At 44.3% G+C, this 18,329-nt stretch overlaps 1 protein-coding gene across 1 annotated transcript in view; it reads right to left on the reverse strand.

Annotated features, from left to right (window-relative positions):
• Positions 1–678: 678 nt before the first annotated feature.
• The window catches only part of LPIN1 (lipin 1), a 171,040-nt gene continuing 153,389 nt past the window's right edge, over positions 679–18,329 (reverse strand). Inside the window, exon 23 of the mRNA XM_036873364.1 lies at positions 679–729. Within this exon, the coding sequence (XP_036729259.1) occupies positions 702–729 (28 nt within the window). The 3' untranslated portion in view covers positions 679–701. The remainder of the gene's footprint in view (positions 730–18,329) is intronic.

Consider the following 18,329-nt stretch of genomic DNA (forward strand, 5'->3'; position numbering starts at 1 on the left):
AGACCCCAGATCGGTTGGAACCAGAAGGTTAATGATGTTGACTCCTGATGACCTCACCAGCAACCAATCAGAAGAATGTCCACGAGCTGGTCACACACCCCACAATGCCTCTCCCTCACCCTGTCTTTATAAACCTCTCCCTGAAAGCCTTTGGGGAGTTCCAATCTTTTAAGCACTAGCTATCTGGATTCCTTGCTTGTCGCCCTGCAATAAACGCTGCATTTTCCTTCACCAAAGCCTGGTGTCAGTAGATTGGTTGGCTTTACTGTGCGCGGGCAAGTGGACCCAAGTTTAGTCCAGTAACAGAAGGAAGGAAGGAAGGGAGGGAGGGAGGGAGGAAGGAAGGAGGGAGGAAAAAAGAAATATGTATGGCCCAAAACTTAAGAGAAATAGTTAACCTCACTATAATCAAATCATTGATTATAATCAAATCATTATAAATGGAAGGTAACTTTTAACATGTTCTCAGCTTTTATCTCTTGCTTCAGAAGCTCTATTTTTATGCATTTGTGAGATGTAAAAGGATTTAATTGGACAGTCTTGTAAGGCCTGAAGTTGGCAGAACTTGCTGGAAACTGGTTAAAGGGGAGACAAACATGAAGTAGAATAATATAACTGTACCCAAAATAAAAAACACAACAGGTAGGACCAGGCTCAGATGACAGAAAACTCACCACAGCTGATGTCGTCCAAGAAGACATTCAGGAAAACTGGAGTCTTGAACTTGAGCTTGAGAAAAGAAAAATCCAGAACAGTGAACTTGAGTGTACTCCATACTTGGCAACCTGCCTCAGGTGACCAAGATGGCTGTGAATTCACAGAAGATAACTGAGCAGTAGAAAATCTACTCAGCCTAGATTGCAAGAAAATGTGCTTATGCATCATGCTTTATAGTTCAAAAAAATCCTTTGATACATTATTTTCACATAATCTTCCCACAACCCTTAGTGTTAGGCAATGAACAGGTCATAACCCTCCTTTTAAGAAGAGGAAACTGAGGTCTAGAGAGATAGGATGATGCACTTGCACTTGAACCACTAGATGTAACTGGAGGAAGTACTTCAGCCCCATCTCACAGGGGAAGCTTGCCTTCTTCTTCACCACCCTGTTGCCATGTGGAATAAAAATAACCAGCTCCACGCCTCTGCCGTACAGCTGCACCAGCTTCAAAGAGTGGATGCTCATCCAAATTTCAAGTTGTTGTGCTAAGGAACACCAATTGCTGTTGCATGTAAAATGTTCTTTAAAAATTCAGGGCTTCCCTGGGGGCGCAGTGGTTAAGAATACGCCTGCCAGTGCAGGGGACACGGGTTCGAGCCCTGGTCCGGGAAGATCCCACATGCTGCGGAGCAACTAAGCCCATGCGCCACAACTACTGAGCCACACTCTAGAGCCCGCAAGCCACAACTACTGAGCCCGTGTGCCACAAGTACTGAAGCCCGCATGCCTAGAGCCCGTGCTCCGCAACAAGAGAAGCCACCGCAATGAGAAGCCCACGCACCGCAACGAAGAGTAGCCCCCACTCGCCGCAACTAGAGAAAGCCCGCACGCAGCAACGAAGACCCACCGCAGCCAAAAATAAATGAATAAATAAATAAATTTATTAAAAAAAAAAAAGAATCCAGATATTCTTACCACCAAGAGAATCCTTTTGCTGTATCTGGAGCCCATTCTCAAAAGAGTTAAGAAACACTGCAATGAAAGTATAAAAGTTGCTGCCACAATGGCATCACAGCTGTAAACAGATAAATCAGAAAACACCTACTAGGACATGCCGCCGACCACGACAGAACTTGCTGTGCTAATACTCCTCATGTTGGGCGTCTGTTTCTCCAGATACAAAACTACAAGTGAGATGCTCTCTAAATACCCTGTCTCCCTTGACTCTGAGAGGTACCATGGTTTGAGTAGGAAGTAGGCACATACTCAGAGAAGACTAAATAGGGCAAGAGGCCTGGAAACCATGTGATGACAAGGAGTGACCAAAGGAACCAGGGACTAGAGATGAGACACTGAGGGACAAGAGTGATGTCTGCAGGGCTGGCTTAGGGAAGACTGACTCAATTCATCCTGGGTGGCCAGAAAGAGGGAAATTGAGACTGATGAGTGAAAGCCCGGGGAGTCAGAAATTGATTTTAAAAAAAATAGAGCCATCCAAAGATGAAACAAGCAGCTTCCAGGGAAGGGAAAGAGAAGGGAGAGAGGAAAACAGTTATTGCACTCCTGTCTTGACCTTTGACATGCATGACCTCTGACCCCTGTAACAATCTTGATACCTGGGCATTATCAACCCTATTTTCCAGGTTAGGAAACTACTGCTCAGAAAGAAACCATTTGATCAACATCAGGGTAGTGAGTTACTGAATGCCCCATCAGGAGGATATTGAAACAGAGGACGAAATACTAATTTAAATGTATTTAGGCATCACATGTAGAAGGTTAGAGGAAAAGGTCTTTATGATCCCCTCCAGCCAGGGAATCCCATTATTCTATTGTATTTGGGTGCTACTTCCTAATCACAAAGAAGAATCATGTACTTCAAAATACTGAATGGGAAGAAAAAGCCCCATTGCTACTCAGCCGCCAGCACCATGATGACCGTCACCGTCACTGTCGTCTCTATCAGCAGCACCATTATCAGTAGCAACATCTACTATGTGCTGGGTACTAGTATAAGCTATAACTGGAGATACTGATCGCCATTCAATACAATAGCTGTCAAGGTAAGTTTCTTTGTCATCATTTCACGAGTGAGAAAACTGAGCCTCAAAGAGGTAAGTTATTATCATCTAGCAAGTTAAATGGCAGAACTCAGCCTCAAGCCCAGTTCTGTTTGATTCCAAAGCTGGTGCTATCTTCTGAATACCCCACTCTCTCCCTAATACTTCCTGCATGCCGCCATACCAATCTGGCACCTGAGCACAGGATATACCACATTAGGAAGCAGAGGAGCAGGTGTTAGAGCCGCCCCTGCTCCCATGGTTTAAAAAAAAAAAATGCTCTCCTGCATGTAGCTATCACAACGGGTCTTGCTTCGATGTGCTACCACACTCCTTGAGAAAGATGAACTTGATGCCATGCTAAGAATCAGCCTGGCTTCTCAGCTCTCTGTGGCTCTTGAAAGGAAGCTCCAGGACACTGGCCACTCCATTGGAAAGCTCTACCAGCAGAACCTCAAGGAGGCAAGACGCTACCTTGCAGAGTGTACCTCATTGGAAAGATCCGGCCCCCAGGGCCATCCTCCCCACTCTGGGACGCTGACTTGGCTTGCCTTCCTCACAAGGTACCAAGGCCGTCAGTAACTTTCCCCACACACGCACTTTTTCCGACTCTCTGGCTCTTTCAGCTGAGGCTGCAATGTTAAACACATAGTTCTGTAAATTAATTCTTTGAAGATTCACTCTTGTCAGCTAACTTTTCTCACTGCAATAAGCCAAGGAAGTCACTTCCTCGCAACTGAATTTTCCATTTTCATGTACTCCTGAGCCTTTTTAATTTGACAGTGTTCCAAAACCTCTGTTCAGCAGAACTCACGAGTTAGATCCAGGAATCTCAAAAATGTTCACTTAAAATTAACGGGGAAAGTGATAATCCCATCTTGGCCTTAGATTTTAAAAAGTGGGTATATCATCTGGGGTGAGAAAGGAGGCAGAAGATGAAGAAGCTTTCAGTCAGCATTTGACTTAATCCCAGTTTTTCAGTCTTGTTCTCCATTCCAGCCTCAGTACAGCAGTCATCTGTGCCTTGAATAGACTGGCCAGGCTACAGGTAAATGTCACTACAGGTGAGAACTTAGAAGAATGAGTCACAGCCTCTGCCCTCCAAGAGTTCACAGCTGAATAGTAAAAGGACACACCATCCACCACGGGGCAGGACAGACAGTCCTCAAGGTGCAGGGGTGTCCTGGGAGCAGCTCTGGGCCGAGAGGCTTGAGTCCTGGCTTTGGGTTCTGACTGCATCCCTCATTTACTCCATACATTTGGACAAGTTGCTCCCCCTCCTAAATTTCAACTTACTCATTTTTCTAAAACAGAAAGGTAGCACCAGAGGATAACTAAGATTCCTTCTGTCTCTAGCTTTCTAAGAGTTAGGAATAGCAAAGTGTTCCAGGAGAAATACAAAGGTTCTAGCAGAAAACGAGGAGAGTGGTTGATCGGGGAGAGTGCTGGGAAGGCGGCCATCGTGAGCTGGCCTTTGAGAAATGCCTAGAACGTTGATGGATCTGGAGATGAAGTGTTGAGAGACATTTCTGTCAAAGATGACACCCCTGCAGCTGCTGAAGAGGAGAGGGAGGGAGAGTAGAGAGGTAGGGGAAGGGAGAGACAGAAGGAAGAAGAAGAGCAGAGGTAACACCACCTGATGAATAATAATAGTCACAGCTGCACCACCCTTTACAGTTCAGAGAGCAGTTCCCCATACACTGGCTCATTTAACTCTCAGGACACAGCTGGGAGGCAGGGAGCGGCCCTTTAGCCCACCTTATGGACTCAGAGTCGCTCGCACGTCTGGTAAGTGGTGGAGCCGGGACTCACCCTGAGGTCTGACCGACAGCAAGCCTCACATCACACAGCACAACTACAAGCTCGGCATGCTGCCACCACACAACATGGTGTGCAAAGGAGGTCTGCACGCGTGCCCTCAGCTGTGTCAGTGGCTAACGTGGTCTCCAGAGGCAATGAAAGGGAACGCTGCTGGGTTCTTTTTTTTTTTTTTTGGCTGTGTTGGGTCTTCGTTGCTGCGCGCGGGCTTTCTCTAGCTGCAGAGCTGCAGCGAGTGGGGGCTACTCTTCGTTGTGGTGCGCGGCCTTCTCATTGCGGTGGCTTCTCTTGTTGTGGAGCACGGGCTCTAAGCGCACGGGCTTCAGTAGTTGTGGCTCGCGGGCTCAGTAGTTGTGGCTCACAGGCTCTAGAGCACAGCCTCAGTAGTTATGGCACACAGGCTCAGTAGCTGTGGCTCACGGGCTCTAGAGCACAGGCTCAGTAGTTGTGGCGCACAGGCTTAGTGTCTCCGCGGCATGTGGGATCTTCCCAGACCAGGGCTCGAACCCGTGTCCCCTGCATTGGCAGGTGGATTCTTAACCACTGCACCACCAGGGAAGCCCCCCTGCCGTGTTCTGATCAGCCCAGGACCACTGCTTTCAGCTCTAGGTCCCACACTTCATCAGGGAAATTGCTCCATTGGAACATTGCAGAGAATGGGTAGAATTCCTAAAGCCATGCAATGCTAGTCACAGTTGAGGGTTCTTGGGGCATTCGAGTGGAGAAGACATAGTGGATACGCAGTGTATTAGAATTATCTGAAGGGCTATTGTATCAGCCCGAGTCCCAACTGGAAACAGATGGCTTTATCCAATTGGGTTAATTCGAGGAAGATTTGTTTACGAAGGGACTATTTGCAATGGAATAGGTGTAAAAGGAAAAAAAGAAGAAGGCTAGAAGCAGAGAAGCTGTTCCCCCAAGACAGAGAGTATGTAGGGAGGAAGTAGTTTCTGAAACCTGAAGAAGTCATGTAGAGAGAAGGTCTCCTTGAAAAAAAATCAGTGACAATCAGTAAGAACAAACCCAACCAGTGAGAACCCCACAGGTAGGCGCCTAGGTAATACAGACATCCGAACTCACTCTCCTCTCTCCTTTCAGTCTCCTATGGCCAAAGCCAACCAGAAGTCAGAGCATACAGGACCCCACGGATGAAGCCCCTTGAATTCCATATAGGTCAGCGTCCCAGGGCAGAGCGCAGAGGGACGAGGTGAAGAGAGGGTCTGGAGGGCCAGAGGGATGCTATCAGACACAGCTGGTCTTGTAGAAGAAGTAGACGTGGGCGTGAGACCATAAGGGGAAAGGGGGGGTGGAGGCAGGTGGAGAAGGAATTAGGACCAAGGAGACTTTATGAGGAAATGAATTTTAGCTAAATTTTAAAATAAGTAAGGAAGAAATTAATAGTCAAAAAGAGGGAGGTATAAATTAGGAGGTTGGGATTAACAGATACACACCACCGTATATAAAAGAGGACTTACTGTATAGCACAGGGAACTCTACTCAATATTTTGTAATAACCTGTAAGGGAAAAGAATCTGTAAAAGAATAGCCATATCTATATCTGTATCTATATCTATATCTCTCTCTCTATATATATAAATATGTATGTATATATCTCTGAATCACTGTGCTGTATACCTGAAACTAACATGACATTATAAATCGACTCTACTTCAATTGTTTACAAAATCTAGTGAAAGAGCTGAACTAGGAAGACTGCAAGTTCATGCTGAGCTTCCCACCACCCAACTTCAAGTCGAAGTTAGAAGACAAGTGACACAAATTCTCTAGAGGAAATTCAGTGGTCAACTGGATTAAATAACTTGTAAAGTTTCCTCTAACCCTGATATTTCAACATTTTATACATAAAAAAAGGATAAAAAGTAAAATAATAGAAGGGTGTTTGTTTTTTTTTAATCAATTTAGAAGTTCTCCCAACCTTCCTCCTCAATCTTCTTCCCAATTAAGTACCTGCCTTCACTGTGCCTGGAAGATAATAAAAGATGTTTATTGACTAAGGATGGCACCAGAGTTAAAGTTCTGATTAGGTAGAATTTTGAAGTCCTTTGAGTTTTTTAAACAAACCTCTCACTTGCTATTGTGAAAATAGGATGACCTTGACAAGGAAAAGGAATTTTTTTTTTAGACCAAACGACTGCAGAAGATCACTTTCTTCGTCATCTCAAGAAGTGTCACATTTCCTCACAAAATTTTCAGCCATGATTTCCCCAGAATCTCTCTAAAATGGAGTCAAAAATTACAAATGAGGGAGTAGCTGAGAAGTGATTTGCAAACTTTATTAACCTCTAGATTTTTTTTCCCTCTTGTTTAGCAAGTAACAATAACAATATGTTTCCCAGCCTTATTTACCAAAAGAGTTACACTGTGATCACTGTCAAGGTTAATTAACATCTGGATTTGCTGATGTTTCCATTTCCTGAATTTTCAAACAAATGCTTTAGAAGACTTTAGCAACTGCATAATTACCCATAATGTATTTCATATACTAGAGGCATCTCACGTGGACTTTGTATTAAATGAATCATAGCAATGTTGTTTTGAGTGAATAGTAGTTTCGTTAACTCCATTGTTACTAAGTAATTTACACTTAGTTAGAAAACCAAGAAGGTCATTTGGAATTGTGTGCACTGAAATCTGCCATACAGATTAAGTGTACCTCCGTTACACAATGTGTTTCCCATTATTTCACAATGTCTTGAAGAATGGAACTAATAAAGCTGATATTCCATAGTGTAGGATGCAGACTAGCAGTTTGATGTAATGTTTCAGCTCACGATTCCTTTTATACAAGGAACAGATTAATCTATTCAACTGGAGAAAAAGACCACCCAATGTTTAACTGTGCAGGTGAGGTGCAAAGAAAAACTGGCTGACAACTGTTTTCTCCCAGAATTAATGGAACCAATTGGCATATCTGCCAAACAAGCATGACAGAGCCATAGGTCAATGGATTCCATTACTAGTCTACAAAAACCATGAATTAATTCAGTTATGCTCAGGAAGCCAAAATATTGCAGCCATTAGGGAATCTTTTAGGAACCATGGTTTTGATTTCTTTGTTCCCACATAGTCAGTAGTAAGCGGAAGACGTGATCATGAGCTCAAGCCATGTCACGACAGATTAGTAGAGAGCCATTCCCACACAGGCCGCCCCATGAGGAGGGCAAGAGGAACGTTGTGCGTGGCAAAATCTTCAAAATGCGATTCTCAATGCCAGAATTTCACCTAATCCCCGAGAAATTCTTGTTGCCTACATAACCTCTCCTACCCTCACAGTACAAGATTTTTAAGTCCTAAACCAAAAAAGCAATGCCGTCTCTTCTCTGCATTCATTCAGCAAAATCCACCTTCATCCATACATTTGTTCACATTTGTTACAGACACTCACAGGCTCTTCGCCTACACTGAGCAGGAGGTCTTCACAGGCCAAGTTTCATCTTATCCACATACTAAGTCTGCCATGCATATATGTCATTGCTGTTTTCATCATTATTTTGTGTATCACTCCCTCCCAGCAATGTCAGTCTATGTGCTTGCTAACACAGCACAACTCACAGATGGGGAAACAAATTTGCGTGGGCAATGGGTTTGCCCAAATCACCTGGTGCCTTAGTCCGCTCAGGCTACTGTAACAAAAACACCAGAGACTGGGTGGCTTATAAACGGTAGATATTTATTTCTCACAGTTCTGGAGGCTGGAGGACCAAGATGAAGATGATGGAAGATCCGATGTCAGGTGAGGGCCTGCTTCCTGGTATATAGTCTTTTTGCTGTGACCTCACGTGGAAGGGAGGAGGGAGTTCTCTGGGGTCTCTTTGATAAGGGCACTAATTCCATCATGAGGGCTCCACCTTCATGACCTGATCACCTCCCAAAGACCCCACCTCTTCATACCATCACATTGGGGGTTCAGTTTCATCACATGAATTTGGGGGGGACACAAACATTCAGTTTATCATACCTGGTTAATGGTCACAGAACTTAGGTATTGATAGCATTCCAGGTCAGTCTGACTGCAAGTTCCATGATCCTTCTACTGTAGCAAATGATTTCAAGCGCTGCAGCATCAACCATTTTCTCATGGGCTCTACCAGCGATAGTATGAGAAACATATTCTGGACACTGTCCAGTGGACTCACACATACAAATGCCTGGTACTCACTGAGCACTTCCTGTGTGCCAGGCACTGTTCTAAACGCTTTACAAGATGTTTTACACATCTTTCAATCCTTACAACTATCATGAGGAAAGTTATTAGTATTATCCTCATTCAACAGATGAGAAACATGAGGCACAGAGGGGTTAAGTAACTTTCCCAAGGTCACACAGCCAGCATGTAACAAAGCTGAGATTCAAAACCAGGTAGTATGGCTCCAGAGTCTGTGCTTTCAACCTCTACATTACCCTCCATCAAAATATGGGATCTTCATTTATTGAATAAAGTAACCATTTACTAAATGCCTCCTGTGTGCCATTAGTGAACAGGTCCTGGGCACCCAAGAGGTAGTGAGATGATGTGGTCCTTTCTGTGCTAGAATTTATAGCATGATGGGAGAGGCAGATAGTAAACAATTAAGAGCTATGGAGGAAAACACACAGTACGAAAAAACGATGATGCAGAGGCAGGGGACAAGATCCTTTTTAGACTGAGTGGTCAGAAAATGCTTCCTGGCTCTAATTTGATGAGAATCAGCACTTCAGAGAAATATAAATGATGGATGAGAAGGACACAGATTCTCCCTTCATAGTTCATTTCCTCAGCCTGAGTTTGCATCTCAGCCTGGACCATTACCAGCTTTGGGGCTTTGAATAAGTTACTTCCTTGAGATACCACATTCCCATCTATAAAAGGGAAGTAATAATAATAACTCCCTAGGCTGCTATGATCTTTAGAACGTAGAGAAAGCACCTAGTTCAGGCCTTGCTACCCAGTAGATGCCGAACAAAGGTCTATCCTTGCCCTTATTTCTCCTCATGAGCCTCATCAGCTAAACCAGTCCTGGGGCCCTGGTACCAACGGGGGCAGGTGTCAATGGAATGTTCCAGCTCAGTCACCCTCACACCCAAATCCTCTCGGCGAGGCCCAGACCTGCTCCATTAGTGTCTGAAATAAAACACATCTGAGTGTCAGCTGTGAATGCAGCACTGTGAAGGCCATATGGGCAAAGTGAAGCCATCTGCATTTCCACATCTGCCCTCAAGCAGTGTATCAGTCAGAATAAGGTTGGTTCTGCTGCAATTACAGAAAGAAATAATCCCAAATGCCCAGAGACTTAAAACAACAGAGGCTGATTTCTCACTTGTGTTATTGGGTTGGTCAAAAAGTGTCTGTGGTCTTTTAAGTAAAAATAAAAGACACATTTTTCATTTACACCAAGAACTTTATTGAACAACGTATCACCCTTTTGTTCCACTACCTTCTGCCATTTTTCTGGCAACTTCATAATTCCATCTTCCCAAAACTTTTTATCTTTTTGAGCAAAGAACTGTTCCAGGTGCCTTTTACAGTCTTCCAGGGTATTGAAATTTTTTCCATTAAGAGAATTTTGTAAAGACGGAAATAAATGGAAATCCAAAGGTGCAACGTCTGGTGAATATGGCGGATGAATCAGAACTTCCCAGGCAAGTTGTAACAGTTTTTGCCTGGTCATCAAAGAAACATGTGGTCTCACGTTATCCTGATGGAAGATTATGCGTTTTCTGTTGACTAATTCTGTACGCTTTTCATCGAGTGCCGCTTTCAGTTGGTCTAATTGGGAGCAGTACTTGTTGGAATGAATCGTTTGGTTTTCTGGAAGGAGCTCATAATAGAGGACTCCTTTCCAATCCCACCATATACACAACATCACCTTCTTTGGATGAAGACCGGCCTTTGGTGTGGTTGGTGGTGGTTCATTTCGCTTGCCCCACCATCTCTTCCATTCCACATTATTGTACAGTATCTATCCACTTTTCATTGCCCGTCACAATTTGTTTTAAAAACAGAACTTTTTCATTACATTTAAGTAGAAAATGGCATGAGGAAATATGGTCAAGAAGGTTTTTCTCACTTAACTTATGTGGAATACAAACATCAAAGGGAATCATATAACCAAGCTGGTGAAAATGACTAGCACTTGATTTGGATATTTTGAGTATGTCAGCTATCTCCTGCGTGGTGTAACGTTGATTGTTCTCAATTAATGTCTCGATTTGATCGCTATCAACTTCAACTGGTCTACGGGATCGTGGAGCACCATCCAGTGAGAAATCTCCAGCACGAAACTTCGCAAACCACTGTTGACACGTTTGATCAGTCACAGCACCTTCCCCGTACATTGCACAAATCTTTTTTTGCATTTCAGTTGCGTTTTTACCTTTCTTGAAACAATGAAGCATAATATGCCGAAAATGTTGCTTTTTTCTTCCATCTTCAATATTAAAATGGCTACACAAAAATTCACCGATTTTGATGTCATTTTTTAAATGCACGCTGATATGACAGCTGTCACATACAATCTAACAAGATTGTTTCTAATGAAGTTAAAGACAACTAAGTGCTACTAGAGCCATCGTACGAAAAAAAACAAACGAACCTTTTGGCCCACCCAATACATGTCACTGTGACCTACTGGGAGACCCTGCCAGAGACCCAGGCTAAGAGAAGCTTGTCCCATTTCCACGATGGCTGAGACTGGACAGAGCAAAAGGGCGAACCAGATGCTGGCTCATGAGCTTCTGCTCCCATGACAAATATCACTTCTGCCCACATTTCGTTGTCTATGACAAGTCCCCCAGTTACACCAAATGTCAAGGGGCCAGGGGAGTGCCTGAAGAACAAGATATAGTCTCTCCACAGCTCCAATGTCCCCACAAGGATTGTATAAAGATACTGTGCGTGCCCAAGAGGAGGGAACCTTCCTGGGAAGTTCTCTTCCAGGAAGGCTGGGAGGAAACTGCTCCCTCAAATTGCCCTGGTGAGCAATTTCCTTGAAGCCTTATGTTTTTTCCTAGAAGTTCATGTGAATTTTGCATCCAACTCCATTACATATCACTGTGTTTTAATATCAAAATCGATGCTTACAGAAGGTGTGCAGTGCTGTGTTTTTGCATTACACCTAACCCATCCCACCTCATGTTTCTGGGAAAGCATAGTGACAGATCCCTGACATTCCAAAAAATTATTCTTGAAATTTTCACAAATTGCCAACATCTCTAAACCATCATTTAATTTTTTTTACTTAGATCGCTTTTTTTTTCTGGATAAAAATACTATTGACCGGGACTTCCCTGGTAGTCCAGTGGTTAGGACTCCACGCTTCCACTGCAGGGGGCACAGGTTCGATCCCTGGTCAGGGAACTAAGATCCCGCATGCCACATGAGGTATGGCCAAAAAAGAAAAAAAAAAAAATACTATTGACCGTTTACTGAGAACCTATTATGTGCCAACCATAATCTCATTATCTCATTCCATACATGATCTACATCACCTCATTCCATACTCATAACAGTTCTCTGAGAAAGGCAGTTTCTACTAATGATCAGAGGTAGAGGCTCAGGAAGGTCAGTGGTTGGTCGGAGCCACATAATAAGAGGCTGAGAGGAATGGGAACCCCGTTCTGAATGGCTCTGTATCGTCCACCTTTTTCCACTACAACCATGTTCCCTCCCAGTTACCACTAGGAAATCAACCTCAGATCCCCATCAGTACAAATGAGAATCTGCAACACCAATGTTATTTCCTTGCATCTTTAGCGCACATCAAGAAAGAACCACTCGATTACTCCACAGGTGGCACTAAAAAGCTACTTTGAAATACAGGAGCTGGACAGGAATGGCTCTGCTCATCAATCTGCTAAGCAACGCCGTCACACACCAGCCTCACGGCCACTGGGATTCAAGTTCACACCATGGGGAAGACGACAGACTACCACACAGCGTGCACCTCGGAGTATCTGGTGATGAGTCCAACCAGGATTATAAAAGACACAAAGAAGAGTGTGGCCCCCGCTTCCCGGGATGATGGGAGGCTGGGGCCAACGGTAAGAGGAAAAGCAGCGGGTGTGAGCAAGGTGCAGGCTTCCTGATGGGCTCACCGCATCACCACGAGGCCCCAAAGGCCTTTGCCAAGCATCCTTGTGTCAGTTAACCAGGGACCCTGGAGGCAGTCGACACAAGCTCAGCTGGAGGGGAAATGTCACACAGCAGATCAGCTCTACCTGTCAGTTCTGGTTCCAGAGACAGACAGCCTTTCTGAACATTGCTATGCTAAGTGGCAAAGCCACTACCTCTTACATTTTTTAAGAGATAGGTCAAAAAAGACGTTCTAAACATGAAAGCAATGGCTGTTATCAAAAAGGAAAGAAAAATAGATTCAACAACAAAACACGTTAAACCCCACAGGTCAAAAAAATTCCACAAACAAAATTAAAAGGCAAATGACAACCTAAGTAGGAAAATATTTGTAATTTAGCAAACATGAATACAGGGCAATTCATACAAATTGATGTAAAATGTACATCTTTTTTAAAGAAAAAGACATTCCCAGAAGAACTATAAGTGGTCAATAAGCATTTCTAAAATGTTTATCCTTACTGCTTACCAGGAATGCAAATTAAAATAAGGTACCATTTTTTGCCTAATTGGCAAAAATGATCATTTTTCTCTTTTCAAGATAATACTTAGCACTCTTGAGAGTGCCACAATGCAGGCTGTGAGAGAGTAAATTCCAGGAAAGCAGTGTAGCAAAATGTATCAAAAGCCCTAGCAATGTTATCTTCTTTGATCTAGTAATTCACTTCTGGGGATCAGTCCTAGGAAAATCACCAGAAATGTGGATAAAGATTTATATTCCAGCATCTTCAATATACTGTCGTTTATAATACCTAAAAACAAACAAACAAAAAGAAATGCAAGCAACCTAAATAGCAAAAAGAAAAAAAAAAAACTTAATAAATTAAAGACAGGGTAAGGATAAATATGGTGGAGAGATATGATAGAATATTGAAAGGTATCATATTTTCAAGAATTATTTGGTGACATGGGGAAATGTTCAGAATATAATGTCAATTTAAAAGGCAGGCTCTGATATTCTTTTAGAAGAAAATATTACACAAACATATATACACACACAGTCATAAATTCACTCACATGCTCATAAGACAGGAGGAAACACTAAAATACTGACAATGATCATCTCTGAGTGGCACATTATAGATGATTTTTGTCCTTCTTTAGATTTTTCTGTATCTCCCCAAACGAACACAATATACATATAATACATGTATAATATATAAATATATCATACATACATTCATTTTTATAATCTAAAAAAAGTGTTTTGAAAACAAAATGTGATGCATGAACAGTGCCACCAATTATTCCCTCCCTGCATCCATGCCCTTGGGCAGCGACCACCACACAGATTCTGAGCCAGGTAACTTGGTCAGCGGGATGTTAGCCGTTTTGACACAAACAGAGGCTAAAAGGCGCTCACACGCTGGAGCCTGTCTAAACTGGCTGCTCTTGGATCCTAAGACAACTACCGTGCGACAGAGCCTGGGCTTGTCCGTGGCGTGATGAGACACAAACTGCCCCAGTGCCCCAGCCGCAAGCCAGCTAACCTCGAGAAACAGCTGCCTAGCCAACCAGGAGCTCACCACTGATGCAGAAAAACCACCCACCTGGTCCCAGTCCAAATCGCCAACCCAGGGAGTCCTCAAATAAATAAGTTGTTGTTGTTTTAATCCACTAAGATTTGGGGTGGTTTGTTATGCAACAAAAAATAAATGACATAGAAGAAAACATACTCTAGTCGTAAAGTGGGGAAATCTTGGGTTTCTCCATTGGATACTTTATTTGACCTCTCACTGACTCTGTTTTTTAATCTCTAACATGAGAGTAACACTACGTGCTTCACTGGGTAGTTGTGAGAATCAAATGAGTTAATGTACATGAAAGCACCTGACATAGAGTGAGGCTAATGAATCTGAATTACTATTAATTGTTAGGAATTATTAAGAAAAAAGAAACAGTTAAGAACGTTAGGAATAGATGAATCAGGATACGTCTATCTCCACAGTGCAGGAGTGGGCTAAAAATATTATTTTAGTAGTCAAAGGACTTCATTATTATGAGCAAAGGATAAAGCCTGGGGCTGGAAATTGGGAGCATGAGTTTTACACCCTAACTCTCCCACTGACTTGGAATGTGACATAGGATGCTTTTTTTATATAGCCACTAACTTGTAAGTGGTGGTCCCTCAGGTCCGAGCCAATTGCAACAGAGCAAGGGAAGAGCTCTAGCCAGGGTTATTTCGGATGTAAAGCTTGAAGTCCATCTTCTTACCTGGACTTTTACAAATTAGTTTCAAACTACTTCTGCCATTCACAGCCCATCCTACCCCATAAGCTTAGCACTTCAGCCAGATAAAACATCCCAGTATTCTCGAGACAGAGCACATGGCTGTTGTACCTTTCTTATGCTGTTCCTCTGCTTGGAATGTCTTTTCCTATAATCAAATTCCCATGCATCCTTCAAGACTTACCCGAAGGAAGTCTCCTCTGAGCTCCCAGACAAAAGTGTCTCCTTCCCTTCTGTTCCAACAGCTATAGATTTTCGGTCAGGTTCTCTAGAAGCAGGGACTAAGTCAGGGATCCTTGTGCAAGTGATCCATTAAGGGAGGGCTCTCAGTAAGATCCTTATGGAGGAGAGGGAAGCAGATGGGACAGTGGAGAGAGCTAAGCAAACATCGGGGCTCAGCTGAAGCCTATGTGGACTGTAAAAGAAACCCTAGAGTTGTCCTACCTCGAGGCAAGGGGTCAGTCTAGTCTTCTGTATCCTGAGTTAACCTTTGGCTGGAACCCATCCTCTGGGGGAGAGCATAACCTTGCAAGCATTGCCAGGGCTACACCCACTTATCCAAGGCAATTCTCAAGAGAAGGAACTATCAGGTAAAAGGGGTCTACATGGGCATCAACAAGGCAGTCCAACCCTTCACCACTCACATCCCTTGCCTCTCATATTAAGTTCACTCTATTAAGGCACAGCTTCTTCGGGATTCTGATTGGGCATACTTCCTGGGGAAACTTACAAGACAGGGGCAGTTGTGTTGTTCCCAAGGTCGTATCTGAAGTTCATCATCTCCTTCCTCCACCACCCACACTGTTTCCCACCATGTTAGCTAGCACTGCTGACCTATGTGGATTTTCCTGAGGCAGAGGGAGGCCTGACCATCCCTTAAGGGGGCCTGAGCCCCTATTAAGCCATAGCTATGGAACTCGCCCATTTAGTGTCAAAATCGAGTGTGGGAGTGCCAAGAGATGCCCAGGGGACCAACCAACGCCAAACATATTTCCCCTGCCCTCGTTATAAAGCAGCAGCCCCACTTCCTCATGATGAGCACAGCCAATTACCTCTACCAGTAGAGGAACTCCTTTCTTTGCCTCATGATTATTGGCACAAAGAGCCCAAAATGGCCAGCAGATGCTGTAGCTTTAAGTCTATGGGTTCTTGTTGTATTCCTTGGTGATGACATTGCCACTCTGGGACCCAAGACCTCTAGACCCTCAGAGCCCAAAGTTGCAGAAGTGACAGGAAACATAAATTCCCCAAGTGGGTCATTAGGGGGTGATGGTGAGCAGAGCCACTCCTGCTCCCACCTCTTAGTTCCTGGACCCGTGTCATCTATCTATTCCACAGCGTGTCTCACTCCAGGGACTATATTTGTGTCTGTCTTCTAATGCCCCCTTGTCCAAGGGCTCCTTGGGGGCCAGGTCTGTTTTCATTGCTCCCTGCACATATCATAACTCACAGCACCCAGCATACTGTGAGGGTGATGAGTAAAGAAGAAAAGCACTTTCTTACACCGCATACAGCATGCCTCTGGATGGCCAGACTCACCTTCCTCCAACAAAATATCAATTCTCTGGTCCTAAAACCTGATGCAGGGACAATGGGTCAGAATGGTAAATTAGGACCATCCCAGGATACCTGCAAAACAAATGGCTACCCAATTTGGGATAGTTCCTTGAAGACCTGGCAAAATTAAAAATACCAGCAGCAGCACATGTGTGGTTGGGAAGAGGGAGAGGGAGGGAAAAGGCCAGGGTTTCCAAGGTAAAAAATCAGACTTTGAAGATGAAACCCATTTCCCTGCCAGGCAAGACTCCCCTATGTGGGACTTGGGGCTGAGAGACCGTCACCTGGGATCACAGCAATGTCAGGTCTCTGTCCCCAGGACCACATCTGTTTGGGCTCTGGGAGTGGGAGATATGATGGGTGGGCAGAAGGAGTGACTATAGAGAACGCTGGACAAGGACCAGCTCCCTGGCCACAGCCAACACTGGATATCCTGCCTTGGCCAGAAGGGACCTGGAAAGGAAGCAGACACAGAACAATTGGGAAAGGTCGAAAAACCACAGGAGTCTGATGAATAAAGCCAAGAGGCTGCCCAGTGATGCAACTCATGGGAGACAAAAAAAAAAAAAGAAGAGAAAAGAAAAAAATAAATAAGAAAATAAGAAAAAAGAAACTTCCAGTCCTACCCGGGAGCATTCATCCTTCAGCTTGACCTTCCAGGAATCTGCTGACAAACACAAAGTGTTTTGTGCGACTTTCTGCCTGGGTCCTGGAATGACTGAGAAGGGGAGGAAGGCAGGGAAGGGGCTGGAGTGGGTGGGGGAGGCAGGGGGAAGGGGAGGGCCGGGGACCGGGGGAAACCTCGTTCCCAGCACGGTGCGTTGTTGGGCGCCATCTGCTGGTGGCCTGGGGAACCACACCCATCTCCCTGCCCAAACAAAGTAAAACAATGTTTCAGAGAGAAGGTACATGTCAGAGGAGAGCATCAAAAATCTGCCTCTGATGAGCCAGATGCTTCCATGTACCTTGAATGTTACGTTCCCGTTAGGTGAGAATTGCTCTGCTAGTTTTACAGATGGGAAACTGAGGTTCAGGGAGATAATTAATTTCACAGAGGGCAAGACGATGAATTTGCTGTCATTGAAAAATCCATCCTCTTTCTGAACTCATAGAGCCTGGAAGAGTTCCTGAAGCATAAACGTTCTCTGAGTGAATGACTGGACCAGGCTTCAGTAACTGGGTCTTTTTGTAATTTGTCTGTATGAATCCAACAGAATAGGAAAAACTAAATGCAAAAATAAGAACAGCAGCTGTGTTTGTCAGTGGCGCTCAGGAAATGCCCGGGGCTTTATCACCCTCCAAGATTACAAACTACTTCAAAGCCTGGGAGGGGTTTGATTCCTTTTGGACCTCTGCCTAGCCCTGAGCTGTTCTGGAGGGGCCACATTAGGAAGGAGGTCAAGCTGCACAGGCAGGGGCCGGATTAAAGGGGCTCCAACCAGTCCTAGGTGGCCGGTGGCAGCCACCACTGAGGGTTCTGAAAAACCATTCACTATTGTGACAGCTTCACCCGCTTTGTTTCCTGTCCCAAACTAGGACCCTTCTTCCTCTCCAATGTCTGGTGATATTCAGGCTCATCAAGTCTCTTCATGCTGGGCCCTACCAACCGTTCCACTCATTCCCCCCCCAATCACCCCCCCACCTACACACACACACACCCGACCTTCCTATAAACACAGAAGCATACCTACTATCCATACTCCTATACACAGGCAAAAATCGCACCTGTCATGGACTCCGGCACAGAAACCTCAACATCCCCAAACACACTGGGATCTGTCACATCTTTGAATCTTTGTAGTACTTCTCTTCCTCTTGTTCTCTCTGGCTGGGATGACTCTCCTTCTCAGGCAAACTCCTATTCAACCTTCAAG

Source organism: Balaenoptera musculus, chromosome 13 (genome assembly GCF_009873245.2).
Source record: "Balaenoptera musculus isolate JJ_BM4_2016_0621 chromosome 13, mBalMus1.pri.v3, whole genome shotgun sequence".
NCBI classification, from domain to species: domain Eukaryota; kingdom Metazoa; phylum Chordata; class Mammalia; order Artiodactyla; family Balaenopteridae; genus Balaenoptera; species Balaenoptera musculus.